The 24,718-nt window shown below is 33.8% G+C and overlaps 2 protein-coding genes and 1 long non-coding RNA gene across 7 annotated transcripts in view; 2 read left to right on the top strand and 1 right to left on the bottom strand.

The window, feature by feature from the left end:
* The window catches only part of LOC112029380 (uncharacterized), a 10,116-nt gene extending 4,169 nt beyond the window's left edge, over positions 1–5,947 (top strand). The window contains exons 2-4 of the mRNA XM_065778933.1: positions 598–2,103; positions 2,389–2,938; positions 5,832–5,947. Of these exons, the coding sequence (XP_065635005.1) occupies positions 598–2,103; positions 2,389–2,938; positions 5,832–5,947 (2,172 nt within the window). The remainder of the gene's footprint in view (positions 1–597; positions 2,104–2,388; positions 2,939–5,831) is intronic.
* A 901-nt stretch (positions 5,948–6,848) lies between these two features.
* LOC136069851 (uncharacterized) lies at positions 6,849–23,762 on the bottom strand. The gene is made up of 3 exons (XM_065778920.1): positions 23,616–23,762; positions 19,274–19,663; positions 6,849–7,201 (listed from the first exon to the last, which is right to left on the bottom strand). The coding sequence occupies exons 1-3, from the start codon at positions 23,705–23,707 to the stop codon at positions 7,063–7,065; spliced, it is 621 nt and encodes a 206-aa protein (XP_065634992.1). The 5' UTR covers positions 23,708–23,762; the 3' UTR covers positions 6,849–7,062.
* LOC111983159 (uncharacterized) lies at positions 20,580–23,419 on the top strand. Of its 5 annotated transcripts, none has more exons than XR_010631059.1 (4): positions 20,580–20,889; positions 21,345–21,847; positions 22,087–22,166; positions 23,159–23,419. It is a non-coding gene; the product is annotated as an uncharacterized LOC111983159 (long non-coding RNA). The 5 variants fall into 5 exon arrangements; XR_010631061.1 differs by having other exon boundaries at positions 20,581–20,889; positions 21,345–21,555; positions 21,698–22,166; XR_010631060.1 differs by having other exon boundaries at positions 20,581–20,889; positions 21,345–21,585; positions 21,698–22,166.
* Positions 23,763–24,718: the final 956 nt, after the last annotated feature.

Genomic DNA, 24,718 nt, shown 5'->3' with positions numbered 1-24,718 from the left:
GACTCAAGTGACAAAAATATTATTTAAAAATTATCATATTAATATAAGTTGAAAAATATTTAGATTATGCTAAAAATATTATTATTCACAATCCATTTGTTATTGATTTTTACAGGTTTCCATCATTGATAACTTGTCCTTTTGTGAATAATTTTGTGTACATGGACTTTGACTGAAATTTTTTTCTAACTCGATCATTGTTCATTCTCCGGCGGATACGTAAAAACTTAAAAGTGCTACGCTATCTTTACAAACCGTGGAACAACTAGCTAGATTTTGACAAAATGGGATGCAATAACATCAATCTAAAGTCCATTTTTTTGTGCATATTGTATCTTTCTATCTTAATTGGATGAGAGAGCGAGATTCATGCATATCCAAACGTATATCTGTACATGTCTGCAACAACGACAAATTTTTTGATAAGACAGAGTCGAATTATTATGAGATTCATATATTGTGAAGGAAAGTTATGTAAACCATTTGCATTAGATAATTTTGTTTGACAGAATTATTTTATGCAATTTAAAATTTTTCTTGGTTGCTCACCATCCCAACTTTCCTGGTTTCTTTGGCAATTCTGGTGCTTTTGGAAAGAATTCCAAAGGTAGAGACAGACCCATATGCACTCACTGTGGGAAGCTTGGACATGTCATTGAAAAATGCTTCAAGCTACATGGCTTCCCTCCAGGATTCAAGCCTAAAGGGAAGAACTTTATGGTCAATCAAGTCAATATTCAAGAAGCTTGCACAGAGAATGACCACACCTCTGCTACTTTTCCTTTCACTCAAGAGCAGTGTCAACAGTTTTTGACCATGTTGGGAACTCAAATGCAAGCTGCTCATCTCACCTCTAGTGGCAATGAGACTCAGTTCAATTTGGGCAACAAGGAAACACACATGGCCAGCAATGTGATTAGGCCTACCCTGGCTGTGCCTTCTTCTTCCAATGCCACAGATACTTTCACCATGGCAGGTAACTCTACTTGTCTTGATTTGAGGCATTCAGTTTTTTCTGCTCAAATTACACATAGAACAGCTTTTGGTAGTAATATTTGGGTAATTGATACTGGAGCAACAGACCATATAGTATATTCTGTTCATTTGTTGACTAATTTCACTGCTGTTGATTGTGTGGTTGCCCTTCCTAATGGTGAAACTGCCTTGGTAACTCATATTGGTTCTATATGTCTATCTGAAAATCTTGTCTTAACCAATGTGCTTTGTGTTCCTTCTTTCTCTTTCAACCTTTTGTCAGTCAGCCAACTTACCAAGAAAATGCATTGTTGTCTCATTTTCTTGTCTACCTTCTGTTTCATTCAGGACCTCAATTGCTGGAGGACGATTGGTGTGGGTGAAGTTCATGATGGGTTGTATCTTCTTCAACATAGCCCCTCTGATACTTGTGCCATTCCAATTCAGTCCCAGGCTACTCCATCATTTCAATCTGTTTTCAATTCTGTTTTTCAATCCATTTTTAGTACTAATAAATCTCATGTTGTCAATAATGTCAAAATTCCTGCTTCTGTTTGGCACTCTAGACTTGGGCATCCATCTGATGCTAAGATTTCTATTTTGCAAAATGTACTTCCTGACCTCCATTTCAATAAATCTGTTTCTAATGAAATATGTGAAATTTGTCCTTTAGCTAAGCATAAAAGGCTTCCTTTTCCATTTCCTAATCATGTTTCTGAAATCCCTTTTGATTTAATACACTATGACATATGGGGTCCCTATGTGGTGCCTACTGTTGCTGGTCACAAGTATTTTCTTACCATTGTTGATGATTGTACTAGATCAACTTGGGTTTGTCTTATGAAATCTAAGTCTGAAACTAGGTCCTTACTGCAATCCTTTTATACCATGGTTAAAACTCAGTTTGGTAAGTCTATTAAAGTCTTTAGGACAGATAATGGACTTGAGTTTCAAATGGTTGAATTTTTTAAGCTTCATGGCATCATTCATCAACATAGTTGTGTTGCCACTCCACAACAAAATTCTGTTGTGGAGAGAAAACATCAACATATACTTTGTGTTGCTAGAGCTTTAAGACTTCAGTCAAATGTCCCTATTGCTTATTGGGGTGATTGTATCCTCACTGCTGTACATCTCATAAACCGACTCCCTTATCCACTTTTGCAAAACAAATCACCTTTTGAGCTTCTTTATAATAAACTTCCAGACTATTCCCATCTCAAAGTGTTTGGTTGTCTATGCTTTGCTTCTACTCTCTCTCACAATAGAGGCAAATTTGATCCTAGGGCTCTTAAGTGTGTTTTCTTGGGATATCCTTTTGGGGTTAAGGGTTATAAGCTCCTGAATTTGCAAACCTGAGCTTCTTTCATTTCTAGAGATGTCATTTTTCATGAATCTGTGTTCCCATTTAAGTCTCTTCCTACTTCTGTTCCTTTATCTCAACCTGATCCATTTTTTCATGATTGTTTTCCTAATGCTCCTCCTCTACCTGTCACTGATTCTATTCACCATTCTAATCCTGTCCCAGCCTCCTCGGTTCATATTGATTCCACCATTCTTGAAGAACATTTTAATGATCTTCCTGAGGATTTATTTGTTTTTGTTCCTAATGACATTACTACTTCTATTCCTGATGCTTCATTGTCCATTGAACCTGTCCCTGCATCTGTTTCACTTCCAGTCAGTCCTGGTTCAACCATTATTGTTCCAAGGAGGTCTACTAGAGTCTCTAGACCACCTGCTTATCTCCAAGCTTTTAAGTGTTCTGCTGTTTCCACCAAATACCCCATTACCAATTATATCTCTAGTCACAAACTCTCTCCTTCTTACTCTCATTTTTGCAATAGTATTTTCACTATTCAAGAACCTCAGTTTTACCATCAGGCAGTTGGTGATCCTAATTGGGATGCTGCCATGGCAGCTGAAATTCAGGCTTTAGAACTCAATAACACTTGGCCTATTTGCGAGTTTTTTTTTTTTTAATTTTTTTTTTGTGAATTTGATATATTCAAGTTGTCTCTTTATTTTATTTATTTTATTTTGAAGTGAAGTTGTCTCTTTATTAGATTTTGTATAAGTTAAGTTTTTTAATGACCACCCTAAAAAAAAATTTCTAGAGCCGCCATTAACTAGGGATGGGTTTACCCATGCCCAATCTTGATAGTCAGGTACTGGTATTACCCAACCCACCCATATAATTTAATTCTTTAAAAAAAAAAAAAAAAAAAAACGCTTTTGTTTTTTGAATTTGCTTTGACAATAGGGCCTATTCAAACTTTATTTATTTATAACTCTTGAAACTTTGTTACTCAATTTGTTTTTAAAGGAAAGAAAAGGTTGTTTTATGTACGTAAGTCTAACTGTCTTGACCTGCTCTTGCATAGAATGAGAAAATAACTTTCCTATTTTTGTTTCAGGCTTTAATTGGGAAATTTTCTTTCCAGTAATAAATAAGATCTTTGGTATAGATAGGACCAAAAATAAATGAAAATACTTCTAACTTTTTAAAACTACAACTAGACTTTTACTATGGAAAGTGTTATTGTTAAAATTATTCCTTTTTTGTAAGGTCAAATTATATTAACATCATTCTGAATTTTACTTGGATGGAAAGTATTGCCACCATTAATATCATTATTTCTTATAAAATACTAGATTGACCGTAATTTACTCACAAAATTTTCTTAAGAATTTATTTGCGGATGTCAACCTTCCTATAAAATGCTAAAGGCTTTGTAGCTGGCACTTCTCCATATACAAAGTGTTTGGGGTTTAGAGGGGAAATGGTTCGAACTGCAGGATTAGCAACATGTTGTAATTATTTCTTAAAAAAAAAAAAAAAAAACCTTCCTATAAAATGCCAAATTGACATAATTTGCAAGATTGCGTTAATCGTGTCCTTTTTATTTCTTTACTTTACTTTACTTTACTTTTTTTTTTTTTTTATCATTTGTAATATATTTAAAATGTTTAAATTAGTTTGTTTAATTGGACATTTTAAGGTCAAAATTAAACAAATTAATTGTAATATATTTCTTTGTGTTAGAACTCCATTCCCTCTCCCTTGTGTGAGTGTGTGTTTGTTTCTCAAAAAAAAAAAAAAAGAATGGGTAATTGTCTTACATTACTTAAGAGAGTGTGTTGTATGTAGTATAATTTGCCACACCCTCTTTTAAAAGTTACCATGACTTTTGAGTGGAGTTATGGTGTGTCTTTGTGTTAGAACTTTTTTCTCTCTCCACTCTGTGTGTGTGTGTGTGTTTGTTTGTTTCTCAAAAAAAAAAAAAAAAAAAGGTCCAAATTAACTATCCCTGGTTAAGCTCAAATTATTTATTAGAGTAACACTATAGTCACAAACTATTTTACAACATTTTTATAAAATGTTGATGTGACCAACCTCTTATTAATTTTCATCTAAACCCTACTATTAATATCACTTTTTTATTTACTAATAATCACTCGCCACATTAACAATTTGTAAAATAGTTTATATGTTTAGTATTATTCTTATTCATAAACAAGTCGGTTACTTTATAACCATATATATGAGTACTAACCAAATCTATTTCAGCCCAAGATAAAAAATAGTTGCCCTGGGAACAATACTTTTCCTTAAAAAATAAAGAACAATACTTTTTAAATTTGAAAAGACAATATGCAGAAGCAAGCCTGTTTACTTCTTCTTCTTCACTTCTTTTTTTTTTTTTTTTTTTGGGAGTAAGCCTATTTACTTGGTAGAATTTTTTGGCAGCCTATTTACTATAATTAAGCAAATGACTCAAACATTACTTGCCTGGGATACTCTATAGCAACCATACTAAAAGAGGTGTGTGAGGCTCCTTTTTGGATGGATGGTGACCAGGCCCAAGCTGAAGCAAGAATCCTAGGCTTTTGAGTTGTAGTTTAAAGGGACTGGGCTTAGTTCACTGCGGCTAAATGGGCTGTTTACAAACCAAGTGATGCACAAAGCAAGAATCCTACAATACGTGCATACTAGCAAGCGAGAATATATGTATTGAACAACAAGAAACAGTAAAGGGACAATGTAATAAAGAGAGACAAAATAAATGTTAAGGATCCTTAAAACATTGTGAAATATTTCATTACTTTCGTTAGTTGTAATTTACAATGTGCTCACTAAGACGTGTTACAAGGTCCAAATAAGCTCAAAAATTACAAAATTAGATGACTATCTAAGCCTTTAAGACTTGCAAGATTTGAATCCCTTTGAATCCAAATATGTTCTATAGTAGCTGTTTCGGGATACCGGGTGATATTCCTCTTTCTTTTACTACTTTTCTTGTGTTTTTGACAAAGTTTTCTTAATGATTATGTTTTGATTTGCTCTTACTGAATGCCCCTCCAATGTTGGCTGCTTCTTTCTTTTATAGTGTTACTCTAGGGTTCCGGGGTACCATTGATTCTCCTCCTCTACTCCCCTGGGTACCAGAGCCCACATTGTGCCAACCATTCTGATGACTGGTCCTTTCCTTGTTTCTCATAGTTTTCTTCTTTTGGTGTTATTTCCCTAAAAGCTTCTTGCTGACTTTCCATTCCAAGATGTACTTAGAGGGCTGACCTCCAATCTCTCTTCCTTCAAGACTTTTAAACCTTACCTTTTCAAACTCAAATTTTTGGTTGTCCTTCCTTTTGTCATTTTTCCCAGGTGAGCCAAATTCATTCCTGCCAGATTGAAGGTTTTCTCGGCTACTTCTCTTTATAGTTCTTCTTTTTGGGTTGCCCGAGGTACCAACCCCCTTGTTCATGAATTGTTACTTTCCAAGCCTTCTAGTTCTTTTCTGCATCATAGGGTGATTGAGAAGGACACATCTATTGTTCATTTCTTGTGTTTCTAGGTACTCTTTTTGAATTGCCTCAATCTCCTCCTAACTATGGTGCATGCCTCAAGGATCCCGAGCCCCTAGCAGCCTCTGGGTATCCCGACCCAGTTCTTTCATTGGACTCCCTTTGATTTTCTGATTCTAGATAGGCTGGGCTTTTTTCTTTCCTCCCTTCGTTTCATGGGCCCTAAGGCCTATCCTTTCATGGGTTTTGGGCTTCAAATATTTTGGGATTTACCATCCTTTTCCCTCATGGTGAACTCAACCCCTTTAAAATTACTTTCTATGGGGTTGGCCCATTGTGCCTTTTTTGGGCCTTGGTGTTATGATTTTTTAGACCTTAACAAGGTGCAAGTTACAACCATCTATAACAATTGCACCTAAAAAATGAAAGAAACTATAATGTTTTTTGACAATGAAGTCTGTTATAAGACATTTTACAGCCAGTCTCTAAGCTGTTTCAGAGATTAAAGGAAATGCTCTAAGCTTTATAAGTGCAAGGGTCTTGTCAAATCTGAATCAACTCAGAGTTTTATTTTCTTAATGAAGAGAACAATTAGGGCTTAATAGTACAGCTGCCATAAAATCGTAAATCTCAGAAGAAAATAAATTTTAAAAGCTGATTGACCGAATAATATATCCAAGAATAAACTCTAATACCAACTATAATAAGGTAGCGTTCCTTAAAGTAAGATTTGTTGGCTAAAAGAGCATTTTTTAATAACTATCTGATAATTTGCAGAGTTGAACCATGTAAAACCAATTATAAGAGCATTGTTTAATAACTAGGTATCCACGACTTGATACTTCAAAGTCAAAATCTATAGCCAATAACTATCTAATACCAACTATAATCAACTATTATTGAAAGCAAATCTCTTAGTAAAATTAATAAATAAATAAAAAGATTTTGCAAGGTGTTTGATAAAGTTTCCTTGGTGGCTTAAACTATCTGGCACTTCTATATAATTCCTTCACAGAGATCAAACAACATAACAACAAGAAACTTCACCCATTATTAGCAAAATTTATAGTTATGTATATAAAATTGAAACCCATCCTGTACATAGATAAACTATGCCCGAAAATTGCAATTTTTTTCTCAAAATCAATTTCTATAAAACAAATGTTGATGTAGGCATCTTGCTTATGATATTTGTGACTCCTAGTATGTACGTAAAGCTCTTCATATCTTCGCAAAGTAGCATTTAAACATGGAGTATAGAACAGTTACCACTCCAAAGAGTCAGGGTAGGATAGGAAGCTCCACTTCATCAAAGGAAAAGAAACTGACCCGTCCACACTCTACATCGCAAAACCGCAAAGGAATGGCCCCACATTGCCTCTCAAGGAGTTCAATATCTGCTATGGATGGTAGATCACCCCTGCAAGAGAAGGCAAGCATAAAAGATTCAAAAACTTTTTGACCAGGATATGCATATCAATTAATAAGTTACAGATCTCTTTCAAAACAACTGGAGAGAACAAGTTTTGATGGATTAATGAAATGTAATTCCAATTTTTACTAATCTTCTTTAAGCAAAAATTACTTTTACTTTGGGGATTACGATTTAACACTTTTCAGAGATTATATGGGTCTATCTTTGCAGAATGCCAATTTCCACTTAAAATTTAAATATGATTGTAAACTGAGTAATCTCTATATATTAAAAGGATTCAAAAAGTTAATTATTATCTTTTTAATTTCCAAAAATACCCATAATTTAATTAATTTATCCTTATTCTTAAAATTAAAAAAAAAAAAGGTTAAAACTGTAAATCGACAAAAATTAAAAACAAAAAACCTAGCCTATGTTCTATAAAACTTCTTACTACCACATGTTCCTTTAAAAAAATTTATTAAAAAAAAAAAAAAAAACTACCTCATGCTCTCTCTCTCTCTCTCTCTCTCTCTCTCTCTCTCTCTCTCTCTCTCTCTCTCTCTCTCTCTCTCTCTATATATATATATATATATATATATGTTAGGTTCTAAGACTTTAGATTTAAATGTATTAGAATTTCAATCTGTAATGTTGGCAAACCATGATCAAAACGTTTAGTCTTGTTTTAGACTTGCTCAAAGTATGTTTAAGTGTAAAGTTGGAATCAAGTGTGTTGCAGGATTTACTGTGTAAATCTGCCTAGCACGATCGATCAAAACTCATGTAGATTGTTTTTTTGCAAAAAAATTTCCAACTCAACCTAAACCCGTTTGACGTATAGATTAATGTTGAGAGCTTGGTGATCAATTCAGTTGCAGTTTTAAGATCTTAAAGATACATAAACGGGAGTGCTTGTACTTGCTGTGAATCTAAGAAAGAAGTAGTCCATGGACTTGGAGCTGTCACGTAGTCGCGGTAATAAGTTTCCTACTCGAGGTAGCAATAGGATGTTAGTGGTTTAAGTCGCTATTGTGTAAACTTCAATTCTTTCATAATGGATTTGTTTTACCTTGAAGATAGCTAGGTTGAATCCTCCACAGGTTTCTTATCGGTTTGGTTTTCCTAGGTTATCATATCATTGTGTTATTTATTTTTCACACTTTACAATTGTTAGGACATATGTGTTTTCACTTGCTAAGAACATATGTCACTTATTTATGTAAATTGGCTAAATTCTTTGACAAAACGCACTCTACTTGTAATTGGGTAGTTCTAGGTGTTTTTAATACTTCAAGAAATAAGGTTTCAAGGTCAAGTGTTGAAGTCATCAAGTCTTTCCAAGAAAAAGCAAGCTGAAGTGCAAATTCATTAAAGCTCGACACCTGCTTGATAGCTAGCTTGACACCTGCTATCTGTCGAGATTTATAATTTCAGATTTTCTGATCTGATTTTCTTGGGATCCGTGAATATGCTTTTGGGCCTTCTTTTCTCCAAACTCTAAACATATAAAAGGATTGTTTTAAGAGCCGCCAAGTTGCACACAAGTTGCAAAGGCATTGAGTAATCTCTGTTCAAGCAAATTGTGATCAAAGATGAAGTTCTTGATCTAGTTCATCTTCTCTAAAGAAGTTGCTATGTATTTGCACCAAATGGTTTTGTGACCAAGCATCTTTCTGATCTTCATCGTGTAGGATGAACTGAAGAACTTTGCAGCCAACCTCTCTTCCTTAAGTTGGTGTTTTGAAGTTGCGTACTAGGATCCGCGCATTGGTTAGTCACGTACTTGGGAGCTGTGCATCAAAAGTGAAAATTGTCACTACAGATTAAGTTCAATTGGATATTGGGGTAAGGCTTCAACTGTAGGTTGGTAAGGTACTTAAGATTCCTTTACTTGTAACTGCTTGATTTGATAGTAGTGGAGTTTCAGGAGTGGTGACCTGAAAATTACCCGGTGGGGTTTTTGTCACGAGATTTTCCCCATTCATAAACAAATCACCATGTCTTTTAATTTCCGCTGCATATTTAGTTTTTGGTGATTATTTGTGCTTCCATGCAGTTGCATGATAAATTGATTAATTAATAACTTGGCTAAGTAATTAATTGGCTTAATCACAAGGGGTCATTCAGATTGTGATCTATCAACAATGATATGATATATTTGTGTTAACCTAGATTTGATAATTTGACTAATCACTTGGATAATTAACTAGGTTAATCTGGTTGTGTTTTAAGGGATCTAAAAACAACAAGTGGTATCAGAGCGAGTTAGCTCTAGTGTTTAGATCTTTTGATCTAAGAGCTGATCCTTGACTCCTGTTGTCATGGATTCTTGGAAGTTCCTTTTGCTTATGTTCCATCTTGTCTACTTTTGGTTTGTATCTTTTGTTGCTTTTGTTAAGTATTTCCTTAAGCATCTTAGTATAATTACATGTGATGATAATTATGTGTGTTATACTGTTTAACCACCTTAAAGGCACGTGATTCTTGTATTTGGTATTTGGATAGTGGTTGTTCCAGGCATATGACAGGAAATAAAGCCTTATTCAAGAAACTCTTTGAAGGAAAGATTGGGACAATCACATTTGGAGATGGAAGCAAATCTGTGATCAGAGGCATTGGTACTGTGGACATTCCAGGGTTGCCAGTTTTTGAAGATGTCTGGTATGTTGATAGGTTGAAAGCTAACTTACTCAGCATTAGTCAGATTTGTGACAATGGACTAAATGTTCTCTTTACTAAGTATGAATGTGAGATACTTAATGGAGGAGGTGATTGTATGTGTATAGGTGTAAGGACAGCTAACAACTACTATGGTATAACACCAAGTATAAGCAACAAGTGTTTTAGTGCAAAGATCAATCAAGTAGACTTATGGCATCAACGATTGGGACATGCAAGTCACAAGCAATTAGAGAAGATTTCTAAGTATGATGTAGTTATTGGTTTGTCCAAGTTTGAGAAGATAGAAAAGTGTATCCGTGGACCATTTTAAATGGGTAAACAAGTGAAGTCCAAGCATTTGTTTGTAATTGAAGTTCAAGCTTCCATACCTCTTAAGTTGTTGCACATTGATCTCATGGGTCTTGCCAGAGTTTAGAGTTTAGGTGGAAAAAAGTATATTCTAGTTGTTGTGGATGATTTTACTAGATATACTTAGGTTGTGCTTTTGAGAGATAAAGCTGAGGATCCTTAAAGATGATACACTTGTGCAAGAAATTACAAGTGAGAAAGGTATTGTGATAGGCAGAATTAGGAGTGATCATAGAAGAGAATTTGAAAACATAAAGTTGGCTATCTTCTACAATGATCAAGGCACACATCAAAAGTTCTCTTCACCCAAGACAACACAAAAAAATGGAATAGCGGAACGAAAGAATAGGGTTGTTCAAGAGATGGCTCGTGTCATGTTAAATAACAAAAAGTTGCTTACCCAAATCCTTCTGGGGAGAAGCTGTTAACACTGCTTGCCATACACCCAATCGGGTATATTTCAGACCAGATTCCAAGAAAACTCCTTATGAACTATGGAGATGAAAGAAGTCTGTTGTCAAATACTTCCGGATATTTTGGCAGTGACTATTATATTCTGCGTGATAGGGAGAACTTAGAAAAGTTTGATGCAAAAGAGCGATAAAAGATACTTTTTGGGATACTCCTTCACTAGTAGAGCTTACGAAGAATACAACCTGAAAACTAAAACAGTCATGGAGTCTTCAAATGTGGTGATCAATGATGAATTGTGTTTCAGAAACTCATTCAAAAACATCTCTAGTTCNAAGTTCCTTTTGCTTATGTTCCATCTTGTCTACTTTTGGTTTGTATCTTTTGTTGCTTTTGTTAAGTATTTCCTTAAGCATCTTAGTATAATTACATGTGATGATAATTATGTGTGTTATACTGTTTAACCACCTTAAAGGCACGTGATTCTTGTATTTGGTATTTGGATAGTGGTTGTTCCAGGCATATGACAGGAAATAAAGCCTTATTCAAGAAACTCTTTGAAGGAAAGATTGGGACAATCACATTTGGAGATGGAAGCAAATCTGTGATCAGAGGCATTGGTACTGTGGACATTCCAGGGTTGCCAGTTTTTGAAGATGTCTGGTATGTTGATAGGTTGAAAGCTAACTTACTCAGCATTAGTCAGATTTGTGACAATGGACTAAATGTTCTCTTTACTAAGTATGAATGTGAGATACTTAATGGAGGAGGTGATTGTATGTGTATAGGTGTAAGGACAGCTAACAACTACTATGGTATAACACCAAGTATAAGCAACAAGTGTTTTAGTGCAAAGATCAATCAAGTAGACTTATGGCATCAACGATTGGGACATGCAAGTCACAAGCAATTAGAGAAGATTTCTAAGTATGATGTAGTTATTGGTTTGTCCAAGTTTGAGAAGATAGAAAAGTGTATCCGTGGACCATTTTAAATGGGTAAACAAGTGAAGTCCAAGCATTTGTTTGTAATTGAAGTTCAAGCTTCCATACCTCTTAAGTTGTTGCACATTGATCTCATGGGTCTTGCCAGAGTTTAGAGTTTAGGTGGAAAAAAGTATATTCTAGTTGTTGTGGATGATTTTACTAGATATACTTAGGTTGTGCTTTTGAGAGATAAAGCTGAGGATCCTTAAAAGATGATACACTTGTGCAAGAAATTACAAGTTGAGAAAGGTATTGTGATAGGCAGAATTAGGAGTGATCATAGAAGAGAATTTGAAAACATAAAGTTGGCTATCTTCTACAATGATCAAGGCACACATCAAAAGTTCTCTTCACCCAAGACAACACAAAAAAATGGAATAGCGGAACGAAAGAATAGGGTTGTTCAAGAGATGGCTCGTGTCATGTTAAATAACAAAAAGTTGCTTACCCAAATCCTTCTGGGGAGAAGCTGTTAACACTGCTTGCCATACACCCAATCGGGTATATTTCAGACCAGATTCCAAGAAAACTCCTTATGAACTATGGAGATGAAAGAAGTCTGTTGTCAAATACTTCCGGATATTTGGCAGTGACTATTATATTCTGCGTGATAGGGAGAACTTAGAAAAGTTTGATGCAAAGAGCGATAAAAGATACTTTTTGGGATACTCCTTCACTAGTAGAGCTTACGAAGAATACAACCTGAAAACTAAAACAGTCATGGAGTCTTCAAATGTGGTGATCAATGATGAATTGTGTTCAGAAACTCATTCAAAAAACACTCCTCTAGTTCAAGAAAAGACTGTGGAAGTTGATGACCCTATTCCTGATGATTATATTGGGAAGCATAGTAATGAAGAGTTACTGTTGTTGAATGATATTGTTTCAGTACCATCAAGTCCAGAACCATCTATACCAGTTCATGAAACTCAACAAGAACAAGGTGAGCCTAGTCTTTCATCAGAACAAAAAGGTACCTCCACATCTCTGGTCAAAGGTCCGTCTTCTAGAGTAAAGTTAAATCATCCTATCACAAACATATTGGGAAGTTTGAATTATAACATGAGATTGAGATCCAAAGCCTTGAATGTTATTACCCACTCATGCTATCTATCCCAATTTGAACCAAAAAAGGTGGGTGAGGCACTTCAAGATACTGATTGGGTTAATTCCATGCATAAATAACTTCATCAATTTGTTCGAAATGATGTGTGAGAATTAGTTCCTAGACCAAAGGGAGTAAATGTGATTGGAACTAAATGGATTTTTAAGAACAAGTCAAATGAACATGGTATAGTCATTAGAAATAAATCAAGACTTGTTGCTCAAGGTTACACACAAGTGGAAGGGATTGATTTTGATGAGACTTTTGCACCGGTAACAAAACTGGAATCCATTAGGATACTTTTGGCCATAGCTAGTCATCTAAATTTCAAGTTGTATCAAATGGATGTCAAGAGTGCTTTCTTGAATGGAATGTTGCAAGAAAAGGTATATCTTGAACAACCAAAGGTTTTTGCTGATCCTCACAAACTGGATGATGTCTACAAGTTAAAGAAAGCCCTCTATGGTTTGAAACAAGCTTCTAGGGCATGGTATGATAGGTTAACCGCATATCTCATTAAGCATGGATTCAAAAGAGGATTTGCAGATACTACTCTCTTCATACGAAGGATAAGAATTATTTTGTAGTAGCTCAAATTTATGTTGATGATATTGTTTTTGGTGCTACTAATGACTCTCTTGCTCAATCTTTTACAGATGAGATGAAGAATATGTTTGAAATGAGTATGGTTGGTGAACTAACTTATTTCTTGGGATTGCAAGTAAAGCAAACAGATTCAGGAATTTACATCAACCAAGCAATTTATGCCAAAAATCTGGTCAAGAGATTTGGACTCAACAAGGCTGCACATGCTAGAACACCAATGGTTGCTAATGCAAAGCTAACCAATGATCCCTTAGGTGAGTCTATTGATGTTACACTATATAGAAGTATGATTGATTGCCTTTTGTATTTAACTGCAAGTCATCTTGATATTGTTTTTAGTATTGGTGTTTGCTCTAGATTTCAATCTAATTCTAAAGTTTCACATTTGAATGTTGTTAAAAGAATCATAAAATATGTTAGTGAAACTTGTGATTATAGTTTGTTCTATAGCAAAGAGTCAAATTTGTCTCTTGCAGGTTTTTCTGATTCAAATTATGCTGACAATGCCGATGATAGAAAAAGCACCACTAGTGGGTGTTTTTATGTAGGAGCTAATCTTGTTGCTTGAATGAGTAAAAAGCAAAATTCTGTCTCTATATCTATTGTAGAAGCAAAATATCACTGCTGGAAGTTGTTGTTCACAACTTCTTTGGATGAAAAAGCTTTTAAGTGATTATGGGATAACACAAAACACCATGGTTGTTTACTATGATAATTCCAGTGCTATTGATATCTTTAAGAACCCTATTCAACACTCTAAGACTAAACATATAGAGATTAGATATCACTTTATTAGGGATCTTATTGAAAGAAAGATTGGAGTTCTTGAGTATATCCCTACTGAATGTCAGAATGCTGACATCTTCACCAAACCTCTTGATAGAAGTAAGTTTCAGACACTTCGTCAAGTAATTGGTGTTATTCAATGTCCCATCATCTTTGGCATTCATGGTTTTTGTGCTTCATCGCTCTACTCTTTGTGACCTTTGTTCTTTGTTGTTTTTGTTTTCTTTGCTTTTCTAGGATTTGCATTGCATAACATTCATGCATTTCATTCTAAGTTATTTTTGTTATTCTTTTCAAAAATAAATAAATAAATAAATAAAGAGAAAAGAAAAAAGGGAAGCAAAATGTGTTTTGCATTATTTCTTAGATTTGAAATCAAGGTTAAACAATTTATCTTTACATAACATATTTATGTACCTTGCTTAGTTGGATGAGCTTATTTTATTGCACTTTACTAGTTTGAGTTTTGTAGTGCATGTTGTGTGGAAAGATGTTTATAGTTGTTGATCACATGATCTTGATCTTGAAGTCACATGTCTTTGATTTTGGACTTGATCTTATTGAGAAAGGCATAAATAACCATCTTACCATTGTCTACTAGCCAATCATGAACACCTTAGTACATATCGTAAGATTTTGTGCTCGAGAAAGTATAGCACATGCACACAAAAAAAGAAAAACATAAGGTGTAGCCTTAGTTTAAATGCTAAAATTGGTGTGTACATTATTAGACTATAATTAAATTAATCAAATAAAATTGGTGTGTACATTATCCTGGCTATTATTAATAAGTTTCTGATCAAATAAAATTGATATGTACATTATGAGGCAAATCAAGAAACTTACAAGATTTCAAACTTTTATTTTAGGAGATGTGGGAGTTATATGATGTAACTCTTTAGGTGATAATCTCTCTCAAATTTTTGTGATAAATTTTGTAGAAATTGTGCTTGATTACTATTCACATATCGCTTTACATATATCTCAAGTGTTTGCTAGTTGCACACACTATACAAGTTACTCTTTGCTAAACTTTGTGCATGTTATTGTGTATGATTTTGTTATAGCCATCCAAGATTGAAACTTCCTTGAGTTTAATGCAAAATGTGTTTGAAGTTTGAAAATTTAAGGAAAATTGATTGAAAATATTATTTTTAGGAGATCTGGGTTCATTACAAGTGTTTTTGAAAAGCATTTCATCTCATACTCGTGTGTTTTATTTATAAAATACTATGCTTTGAGGAGTTTCTGCATTAAATTGCTCTGTTTTTCAAAAAATTGACTTTTTCAGATTTTCAATCGATCGAACCTGTTTCTTGACCGATCAAAATTGCGATTAAAATTTTGGTTTGAATCTGTCTGTTTCGATTGCTGCTCGATTGCTTCTGGATCAATCGATTGTAATTTTCAATCGATTGAATCTAATTTTCGATCAATTGAAAATTGCATAAAGAATTTTTTAAAACTCTGTGTTTTCACGTGTTCTATCAATTTCAAACTTGTTTCAAAACACTTTCTCTCTCCATTCGATCGGTTTAAGATTCAAAGCAAGATTTTTGTCATTTTTCCTCAAATTTCTTCAAGGGTTTTTGTCTTTAAGGCCGATAAAACCTTTATACCCCTCATATTTCATTTATTTTCATGTTTTCATGCATCATGCATTTGGGGAAAATTTCGAACTTATGAAAATTTGGGGATTTTGATGTTTTCAAACTTTTTTGTGGAAATTGATCAATGGATTTTTGTTGTGGGATGATATACAACTATTCTTTGTGAATTAATTTGATCAATTTGTTGATTTGGGAAAAATTGGAAATTCTAGGGCTTGAAACTATCTGATTTGAGGATTTTGTTCAATTGAGCTTAAATTGATGAAATTGGCCTGTTAGATTGATTGATTTGGTCATTATAATCTGTTATCTACCTTGTGTAATGATCAATTGGTCAATTTGTTGAGTTTTGTGAAAATGGGCTTTTCAAAATTTGGGGTTTTTGATATAAACTCTATACTCAAGCCAATTTTGTGATTTTAAAGTGCAATTGAACTTATTCTCACCGCATTAGAGCACGCATCATATAGATTGTTATTTTCTATATATTTTTGTGCTAACTTGCAGTATGCCCTTGGTTTTTTTTTTTTTTTTTTTTCTCTCTCTCTTTCTTTGTGTCTATCCTTTTGATCCTTAGCATCATGGTTAGGACTCGAGCTCATAGGACCTCCACCTCTACTTCTTCTCCCAACTTTGATAGTGAGAGTTCCTTAGTGAGAAAAACTAGGAATCTTATGAAAAGTTGAACATTCATAGGAATGTATAGGCTGAGAGGAAGGTCGTTTTAGATGAGTTAGATGGTGAGATTTAGAAAAACTTTGAGTGTAGGAGTTGGCTTCCTTTCTTGGACATTTCACATCCCCTTCCGACTGCCTTGATCAAAGAGTTCTACTCGAACCTCTCGGTCCACTCTTATGATTTCAACACCCATGTAAAGAGTTGGATACGAGGTGAAGAGTACGCCACTACTCTGTCGGTAGTGGCTGATGCTCTTGGGATGCCACTGGTCCAGCATCCTATATATCCTTACAATGAGTTTCCACCGCTTGATGACATTATGTCATTTATTACTGGTACTTCTATCCAATGGAGTTCTGATCCTCGGATCACCTCTCAAGAGTTGACCAAGATTCATTATCTCTTTTTCCAGATTTCTAGTCATTCCATTTGGCCTATCTCTCACCTGCATACTCTTCCTTTGGAGAGATGTGCATTTTTGTATGCCCTTGTCACAGATGCTCCTATAAGCTTTCCTCATCTTTTCATTCGTTCTTTGATTGAGGTTCATAGGAGTAGTTCTACTGCTCATGCTCTTTTCTTTCTTGTTTTCATTCATAGGATTTTGTTACATTTAGGATTAAATCAATTTTCGGCGTCTGAGCTCGTTCATATCATAGCTCCCATAGGTGACACCTTTCTTTGGCAGAGGGCTACTCAGATGCGAGCTAGCTTTAAGCGCCCTAGAGTCGATTCTTCCTCTTCTGGTGCACCTCCTTCTCCTCCTTCTTCTTCAGGTGATCCGGTTGCTGATGCGTATGTTGATCCGACTGCTATTGCTGCTGCTCCTCCACCTTCTACTTCGGATGTTTCCAGCATTCATCATGATTTGGACACTATCATAACCGTTCAGCTGGCCTATGGTCAGTTGTTAGTGGACGTGCTTACCGAGCTTCAAGGTTTGAGAGCATATTTGGCTAGTTTTAGACGGTCACCTCTGCCACCTCCTTTTAATGATGAGTGATTGCCTTTTGGTAATTCGTCGCAAAAAGGAGAAGTACATATGGATAGGAGATTTTGTTGATAGGGGGAGATTTTTGTTGTTTTGGAGCTGTGGAGCTTTAGATTGTATCTAGGTGCTTCATCATGTATTTATATTTTTTGGCTCATGATGTATTTTGTTTCATTTGGGTTGTTTATGATAGGAAGAGATACTGTGATGTGTTTATTTTTGTTTTTTGCTTCACATTGTGCTACATTGATTATTGATTTATATTTATGAGGTTATTCATAATATATGTCTTGTAGTTTATGTTATATGAAATCAAGAATTTATTTTATTTTACTTGTATTTTCCACACATGCGTTTATGTGTTTGTTAAGTGTAACAGGGATATACAGGTTTATTCAGTCATGCTATTGTCTACACTTACAACTGATAAATAGTAGTTAGGTTGAATTTGTTTTGTTGGGCAATGTTTTTGTAATGGGCTGTTTTTTGTAAACTTTGAGCATTTTGTTTAGTTTGTGTTTTGTCACGAATTGCCAAAGAGGGAGTTTATTTGGTTCTAAGACTTTAAGTTTAAATGTATTAGAATTTCAATTTGTAATGTTGGAAAACTATGATCAAAATGTTTAGTCTTGTTTTAGACTTACTCAAAGTATATATAAGTGTAAATTTGGAATCGAGTGTATTGTAGGATTTACTGTGTAAATCTATCTGGCTCAATCGATCGAAACTCGTGTAGATTATTTTTTTGCAAAGTTTTTCCAACTCAGCCCAAGCCTGTTTGACATGTAGAGTTTTATATTTTGCCTTAAGTATAAAAGAGAAAACCCTAGCCACATTTTAAGGTTTCTCTTTAGGCTGTGTGTGAATCTCTTGTGAGATTCAGAGGTGTTTGCCTTCATACACATTTAGGGTTATCAAGATCTAGATTGATGTTGAAAGCTTGGTGATCAATCCAATTGCAGTTTCAAGAGCTTAAAGATACATAAGCGGGAGTGCTTGTACTTGCTGTGAATCCAAGAAATTAGTCCACGGACTCGAAACTGTCACGTGGTCGCAGTAGTAAGTTTTTGATAATGCCTTAAAATGTATACTTGTTATATATTTATGTGAACGTTATCTCCTTATTACTATGCTTAATTTGTATAATTAAGCCATAATTTGCATTAGTCCCTATTATTTATCTTTACATAATTTCTTGAATAAGATACCATTCATTATGTGTAATTTTCTACTTTCGGAAAATCATGTGAGAAAGATGAGTTTACAAGAATTTGTACGAGAATGGAGGCCAAACTAGAATTAAAGTGGAGCTAAAGGACCATGCTTAAATGTCAAAAGAGGTGCAGCTGAAGTGCTTGGATCATCTACCATGATTGGAAGCTTCAAATAAGGAAAGAAATCAAAGAGGAAGAATCTAAAAAGAAAAAATCTGATTTGAGCACTGATTAGTATTTTGAGTATATCTCTCTCCTCAAAAATTGAATTGATACAAGATTGGATGGGTTGGAACCATGACTTAAATATCTACAACTTTTAAGTTTTGAGTTTTTCGAAATTATCAATTTTTGAAGGCCGAAATTAACTCACAAGTTACTGCTGTAAACCTGGACGGAAATTAAAATAGTATAAGCTTTATTTTCTTTGGACACTTAGACATTAGGGTTTTGGAAGGGAGGCTGGTAGAATTTTTGCAATTAAATGTTTTCAGCAAAAGATAATCTGAAAAAGAAAGTGGTTTAACCTATGAAGTTCTTTAATATAAGTTCTTTAATATAAAATCACATTTCTAATGATAATAATATAAATAACAATTTGCAATCAACCACAAATAGAGAAGGTTACTCATTCTTAGGAGCTACCAAATACAATTACCTAGTTAAGCAGATCACAAAGCTTGGATCACCCGGAGAAGATTTTCTAAACTTGCTATTTGGGAGATAGACATCAAAAACTGGCCTTGCTTCATTAATGTGCATATTATTAAATGGTCCAACAATGGAACTCTCATCTTCTGATTCTAAGTCTACCACTTCACTGCTTTGTGGAGAGCATTGAAGAGAAACAGATTGACAGTTACTCTTAGCATCCTTAATAGACCAAGCAATGCCATGCTGCCCAACAATGTAACCAAGAGATTTCAAGTGCCTATAAACCTCAAATAGCACCCAAGAGCCTCCACTAACCTTTGCATATATATCATTTAATGAAAGACTTGTACCATTGTCATCCAAGAGAAGCAATGCGCCTATTTCCATCAAAAACCTACAAAAATAAGAAGTTACACTTCACAAATGATTCCATCTCAACATATAATGAAAAAGGACACAAATACATAGTTACTTCTTTTCAAAAACTTAAAAAGAAATATATTCATAAGAAAAATAACAATTGCTTTTATCGGTTACTTATCTAATACTACATTTCGCTTACAACACTATGTATAAATTTGCAAGTGTCGCTTAAAACTATGAATAAGGTTGAAGTTTGTTTCTCAAAAAAAAGGTTGAAGTTTCCGTTATTGAAAAGCATTGTTTGAAGTGTGTCTCTGATACCTCTTCGTCCTTCAACTTTTATACAAGGTAATCCATAATCTCCAACCGAATCACAGTATGAAATTTCAAACTAATTTGCTCAAAAAAAAAAAAAATTATTCAAAAGTCATATTTTTTGGGGACAACCGTAAGCCCAGCTCTGCTTTACAATATAGAATGTTTAATTAGCAAAGGATTCTTAGCAAAGGATTCTTCTGAAAATTAAGTGTCCCTCAAACAAAGATACCAAAATAAATAAGTTACAATAAAAGACACTATGAATATAGAACAACAAGATATTAAGGGGGTGTTTGGTAGAGTAGTTTGAAAATTGTTGTTTGTAATTTTTTGAAATACGTGTGGGTGAAAAAGTGTGTTGAAATGCGTGAAATGCTGTTTAAAAACTAAAAAATGTTGTTTGAAAACACAAACCAAACAGGCCCTAAAGCTCTAGACTTGTAAATACTGGGTTTCATATTATCACCAAAACAAATAATTAACTTATTTCTTAATCTATATACTTATATATATATATATATATATATAAAACCGAAACTTTTACGGTTCTCATAATTTTTTACATCAACACAATATTTATAATAAAAAAAAAAAAAAAACTTTTCTGAAACCCAAAAAATAAAAATAAAGGCAAAAAAAATCTTTTCCAAAACCCGATATATACAAAACCAGCCTTCTTTTTCCTCCAAAACGCAAACCACTGCCGTTCCTCTCTCTTCTCTATTTCTCTACACTCTCCTTCCCCAAAACCTAACACTGAAAATCAATCTCACCGCCATCCACAAATTGTCAGGCCTGAAATAGAAAGAAGGCATCACTGATCTTTCCATGGTGCTACTCACAAGGACCGATCTCCACCTTTGAGCGCTGACTACAGCCATCAAAACTGGGCAGATTGCATCAGACGGTTGAATTAGAACTTTGTTTCAGAAAATTAGGGTTCGTTTTCTTCTTCTATTTCTTATTTTTTTGAGATTTTCAATCAAAATTGCATAAAGTTGATATGTTTGACTATGTGCCTTATATTATTGTAATATATATTTGACTATGTGCTCCTAGGAATAGTTTTGACAGATTTGTTAATTATTGAGCTATGAGGAAGAATGGACTTCACAAGAATAGGCTTCCAATTATGATTGATTGGAATTTGGAATTCTCATGGGAGTTTAGTTTTCCAGAATAATAACACTATAGGTTCTCTTTTCTTTGCCTTTGCTTCACAGCAAAACTGAGGATAGGGTAATTGTGGAACTTTTATAATTCACATTGTGCAACTTTGTATACTTTCTAATTCAATGCTTTTTCTCACCATCTATTTCAATTTTTTATGTTCTTTTTTGGGTTAAGAATTATCATACTTGCTAAAATTCTTCACATATTTTATTTCATTACAGCAATCACTACAGTTGTCACAATCTCTGAGATTTTTGAAGAACAATGGACTGGCTACTGAGAAGAGTAAGAATCCCTTTGTCCCAATGCTGATAATCATTCCATGTACATGATAATAGTGATGATTTTTGTTTACGGAATTGAACAAAAGTTTTGACATCTACTGTTGGCATGAAAGACGAGAACAAGGGTTATGGCGTTCAAAAGGCCAAGGTGGTTTTTTCTTTTTCTTTGGGGGAAGAGGTGGTGTGCATTTGGGTATCTTGGTTCAGTTTGTTAAATTTGCTTTAAAAAATTATGATTATTTCTGATCTCTTTCTTTTTGGTTTTTGACTTTCTATTCCCCTGAATTCAGATTGAAATTGTGCTGGGGAAATCTGAGAAATTTGACTTTCTGATGACTACTGCTGTGACTGCTGCTATGACTCCTGCTATGACCACTGTATTAAGCTTTTGTTTTGAGAATCAAATGAAATACAATTTCTGCTCAGCCGCATAGTTTTATGTACATTTGATATATTTTTGTAATTAATTTCTCTTGGTTTGATACTTTTTTACTTTGTCTTTTAGACATATAATTGATCTTTATAGATTGATTTATATTTGTATGGAGGGCTGTCCCTTTGCTGAACTCTAATGCTAACAAGTGCTGGCATGAAACTTGAGAAAGGGGCCAAGTCTTCTTGCCAAAAACTATGTTTTGCTAATTTTGCTAATTTCATTTTCTCTATTGCTATGAGGTAGGAACGCAAAGTCGAGGTCTCCACAAGCAGCTGTAATACCTAATTCCATCTTCCAATGCGCAGTTTGGAAGTTAAAAATAGGTAAATTATAAAATGACATTTCTCCATATAGATGCATTTTTCATACCAAATATGTGCATCTATAGTGCCTTGTATTTAATGTTTTAAATATCTGGTGTGTGAATGTGTATTGTACTTATAGTATTTCAGAGCTACAACTACTAATACTACTCCTGCTACAGCTGTTGCTAGAATGCAACCAAGTGTGTTGTTCATAAATCACTGTTGTGTGGTACCCTTGCAACTTATTGAAGCATACAAATATATATGCATTATTTAATCACACATCCCTACATTGTGCAATGCTTGAATGAGTTTTTTAGAAGTTTTCTACTTTTATTTGTTATTGGCCAGAATTTGTGACTTCTTAAAAATAAATGGCAAATATAATAGGCACCCCCAAGATTTTTTCCCTTTTAACTCACACCCTTTTAATTTTCATTATTAAATACCCATCTTTTCACATATTATCTGCATCCTTATTTATTTATTTATTTAGGGTTATTTTTTAGTTTGGAAGACCACACAGATTTTGACTCTTTTTTTTCCCCTCTTGGATTTTTTTTTTTTTTTTGTTTGGAAGACTGCACAAATTTTGACAACACTACCAAGCCACAAAGCTTTTGCGAACTGCACTCAGGCATGCCTTTAGTTTTGGTTTGGCATAAACTTGAAACAAATGCCATAAATATCTAGATTTGTGGCTTTTGTATTCTTAATGTTTGAATAAAACCATATAGTACAATTTAAACATGTTTCACAAAAAAAATAATACCTTTTTGTGTGTGAATAATATATTTTGTTATTTATTTCTGAATTTCATGATGAAAACCAATGGAATACTTATTTTCATGAAGATGACATATTGAACTTTTTTAATAATTCAATAGTTGGGGTGGGGTTATTATGAAATTTATTGACATTAAGAGTGTTTGGTTATACATTGTAAATCTTTGATGAATTGGTATAATTTGGTGTTATACTTGATACTAATTTGGTGAAAAATTAAGTAGCTTGAAGAATTTGAGAAAAGAGAAGAGCCTAAGAAAGGGAGAAATAGATTCTTGAAAAGTATTGGATAAAGCTTGAAGATTTAAGCAAAATTGTATATTTATTCTATTTACTGGTTCTTTTGTAATACTTATTAAACCAAATGTAAGAGCACATTATGATTATTGTAATATATTACTTCATAATATTTGTATTTATCTCATTTTTAATGATTTTATGTGTAATATTTTGATAGTTTCATCATAATTACATGTTTCATCTTATATTATAGCCAATTTAGCTTTCAATAATTGAAATTAGAGAAATGTTTAAACCTGAACATGTTAACATTTGATTTAAAACAATCTCATGCATCGCACGGGTTAGCGACTAGTTCCTTAGAAAGAAAAACCAAAAAACCATAAGAGATCAAAAAAAAAAAAAAAAAAAAAATCACAAAAAAAATGTCATTTCACATACAAAGTTTCCTCAATTGAGTAATAAATCTTGCTGCTACGAACTTCTCCCATTGTCCTCCACAGTTTACCCTTGTTTTCTACAACCTCAGCCATTCCGATTTCGTTAATCCGATGAGCCCTGGATTTATCTTTCCTGAAAATTGTAGCCATAACCCAAAGTTAAACCCGCAGGGTGGGGGAATATTTATAATATCATAAAGAATCAATTTTATGAAAAATTCTATACCTAAACTGTAATTTGGATATAAACCCAGATGTAAAATGGAGTTCCTCATCATCCTCGTATTTTGTATCTTGGAAATAGGCCTCAGTATCACTTGATCCTCCCGAAGAATTTTCCCAATCCACAGCCTCCATTATGCCACTCATCCAAAAACAAAAAACAAAATAATAAAAAAATATTCACACCTATGTTAAGCCCATTTCATTACTTGAAAAAATGCATTTAAAAAACTGCAACAAAGAGTTCAGTTTCCTTAACAAACCTACTCGATCACCAAAACAAACCTTGGTACAGCCTCAAATCACTTTGAATGCCAACTGTTCAACTCCTTTCTTTTACTTGGTTGTTGGTAGTGGCTCTAGCTTCATCTGTTCCGGTCTAAGGAATGAATCCTGCAATTTGAAATATGTGAAAAAATTTAATACAAATCACATATGGTCAGCACAATTTACTTATCAAAAAAAAAAAAACACAACAAGTGGTCAGCTTCAAAAAAACACCACCTAGCATAAATAAAGTGGCAACAACTAATGAGCATGTAGACGTAGGTGAACTTCACAGGATAGAGATTTCAATTATGATGCAATGGGAATAAAATTTCAAGGTTTTTAAACATTTGTAAGGAGTCACAACAAATAATTACTGTTACGAGGAAATATAATATACTTATCTATCAAATGACACCTTCATCCTAAATTCATCTTTTTAGAATTCCCCAACCAAAATACAGCTAAGGAAATTCATTCTAACCTCTTCTGGTCCCCCAACTGAAAATTTTGAAAATGGTTGGGGAACACAGCTAAAGAAAAAAACTTGTATTACATATTTGTCCTATAAAAAAATGCATCAAAATACACTATTGGACCCTAAAGTTTAGTCTA

The sequence above is a fragment of the Quercus suber genome, unplaced genomic scaffold (genome assembly GCF_002906115.3).
Source record: "Quercus suber isolate HL8 unplaced genomic scaffold, Cork oak 2.0 scaffold_193, whole genome shotgun sequence".
Classification (NCBI taxonomy): Eukaryota; Viridiplantae; Streptophyta; class Magnoliopsida; order Fagales; family Fagaceae; genus Quercus; species Quercus suber.
This window is presented reverse-complemented; position numbering and strand designations above follow the sequence as displayed.

Coding starts and splice junctions, on each gene's coding strand:
- LOC136069851 (XM_065778920.1), bottom strand. CDS start 23,707: ATGGCTGAGGTTGTAGAAAACAAGGGTAAACTGTGGAGGACAATGGGA. Junction 19,664..23,615: donor TACTCAATTGAGGAAACTTT/GTATGTGAAATG, acceptor TTATTTTTGTAG/GTTTTTGATGGAAATAGGCG. Junction 7,202..19,273: donor TTTGTGATCTGCTTAACTAG/GTAATTGTATTT, acceptor CTTCTCTTGCAG/GGGTGATCTACCATCCATAG.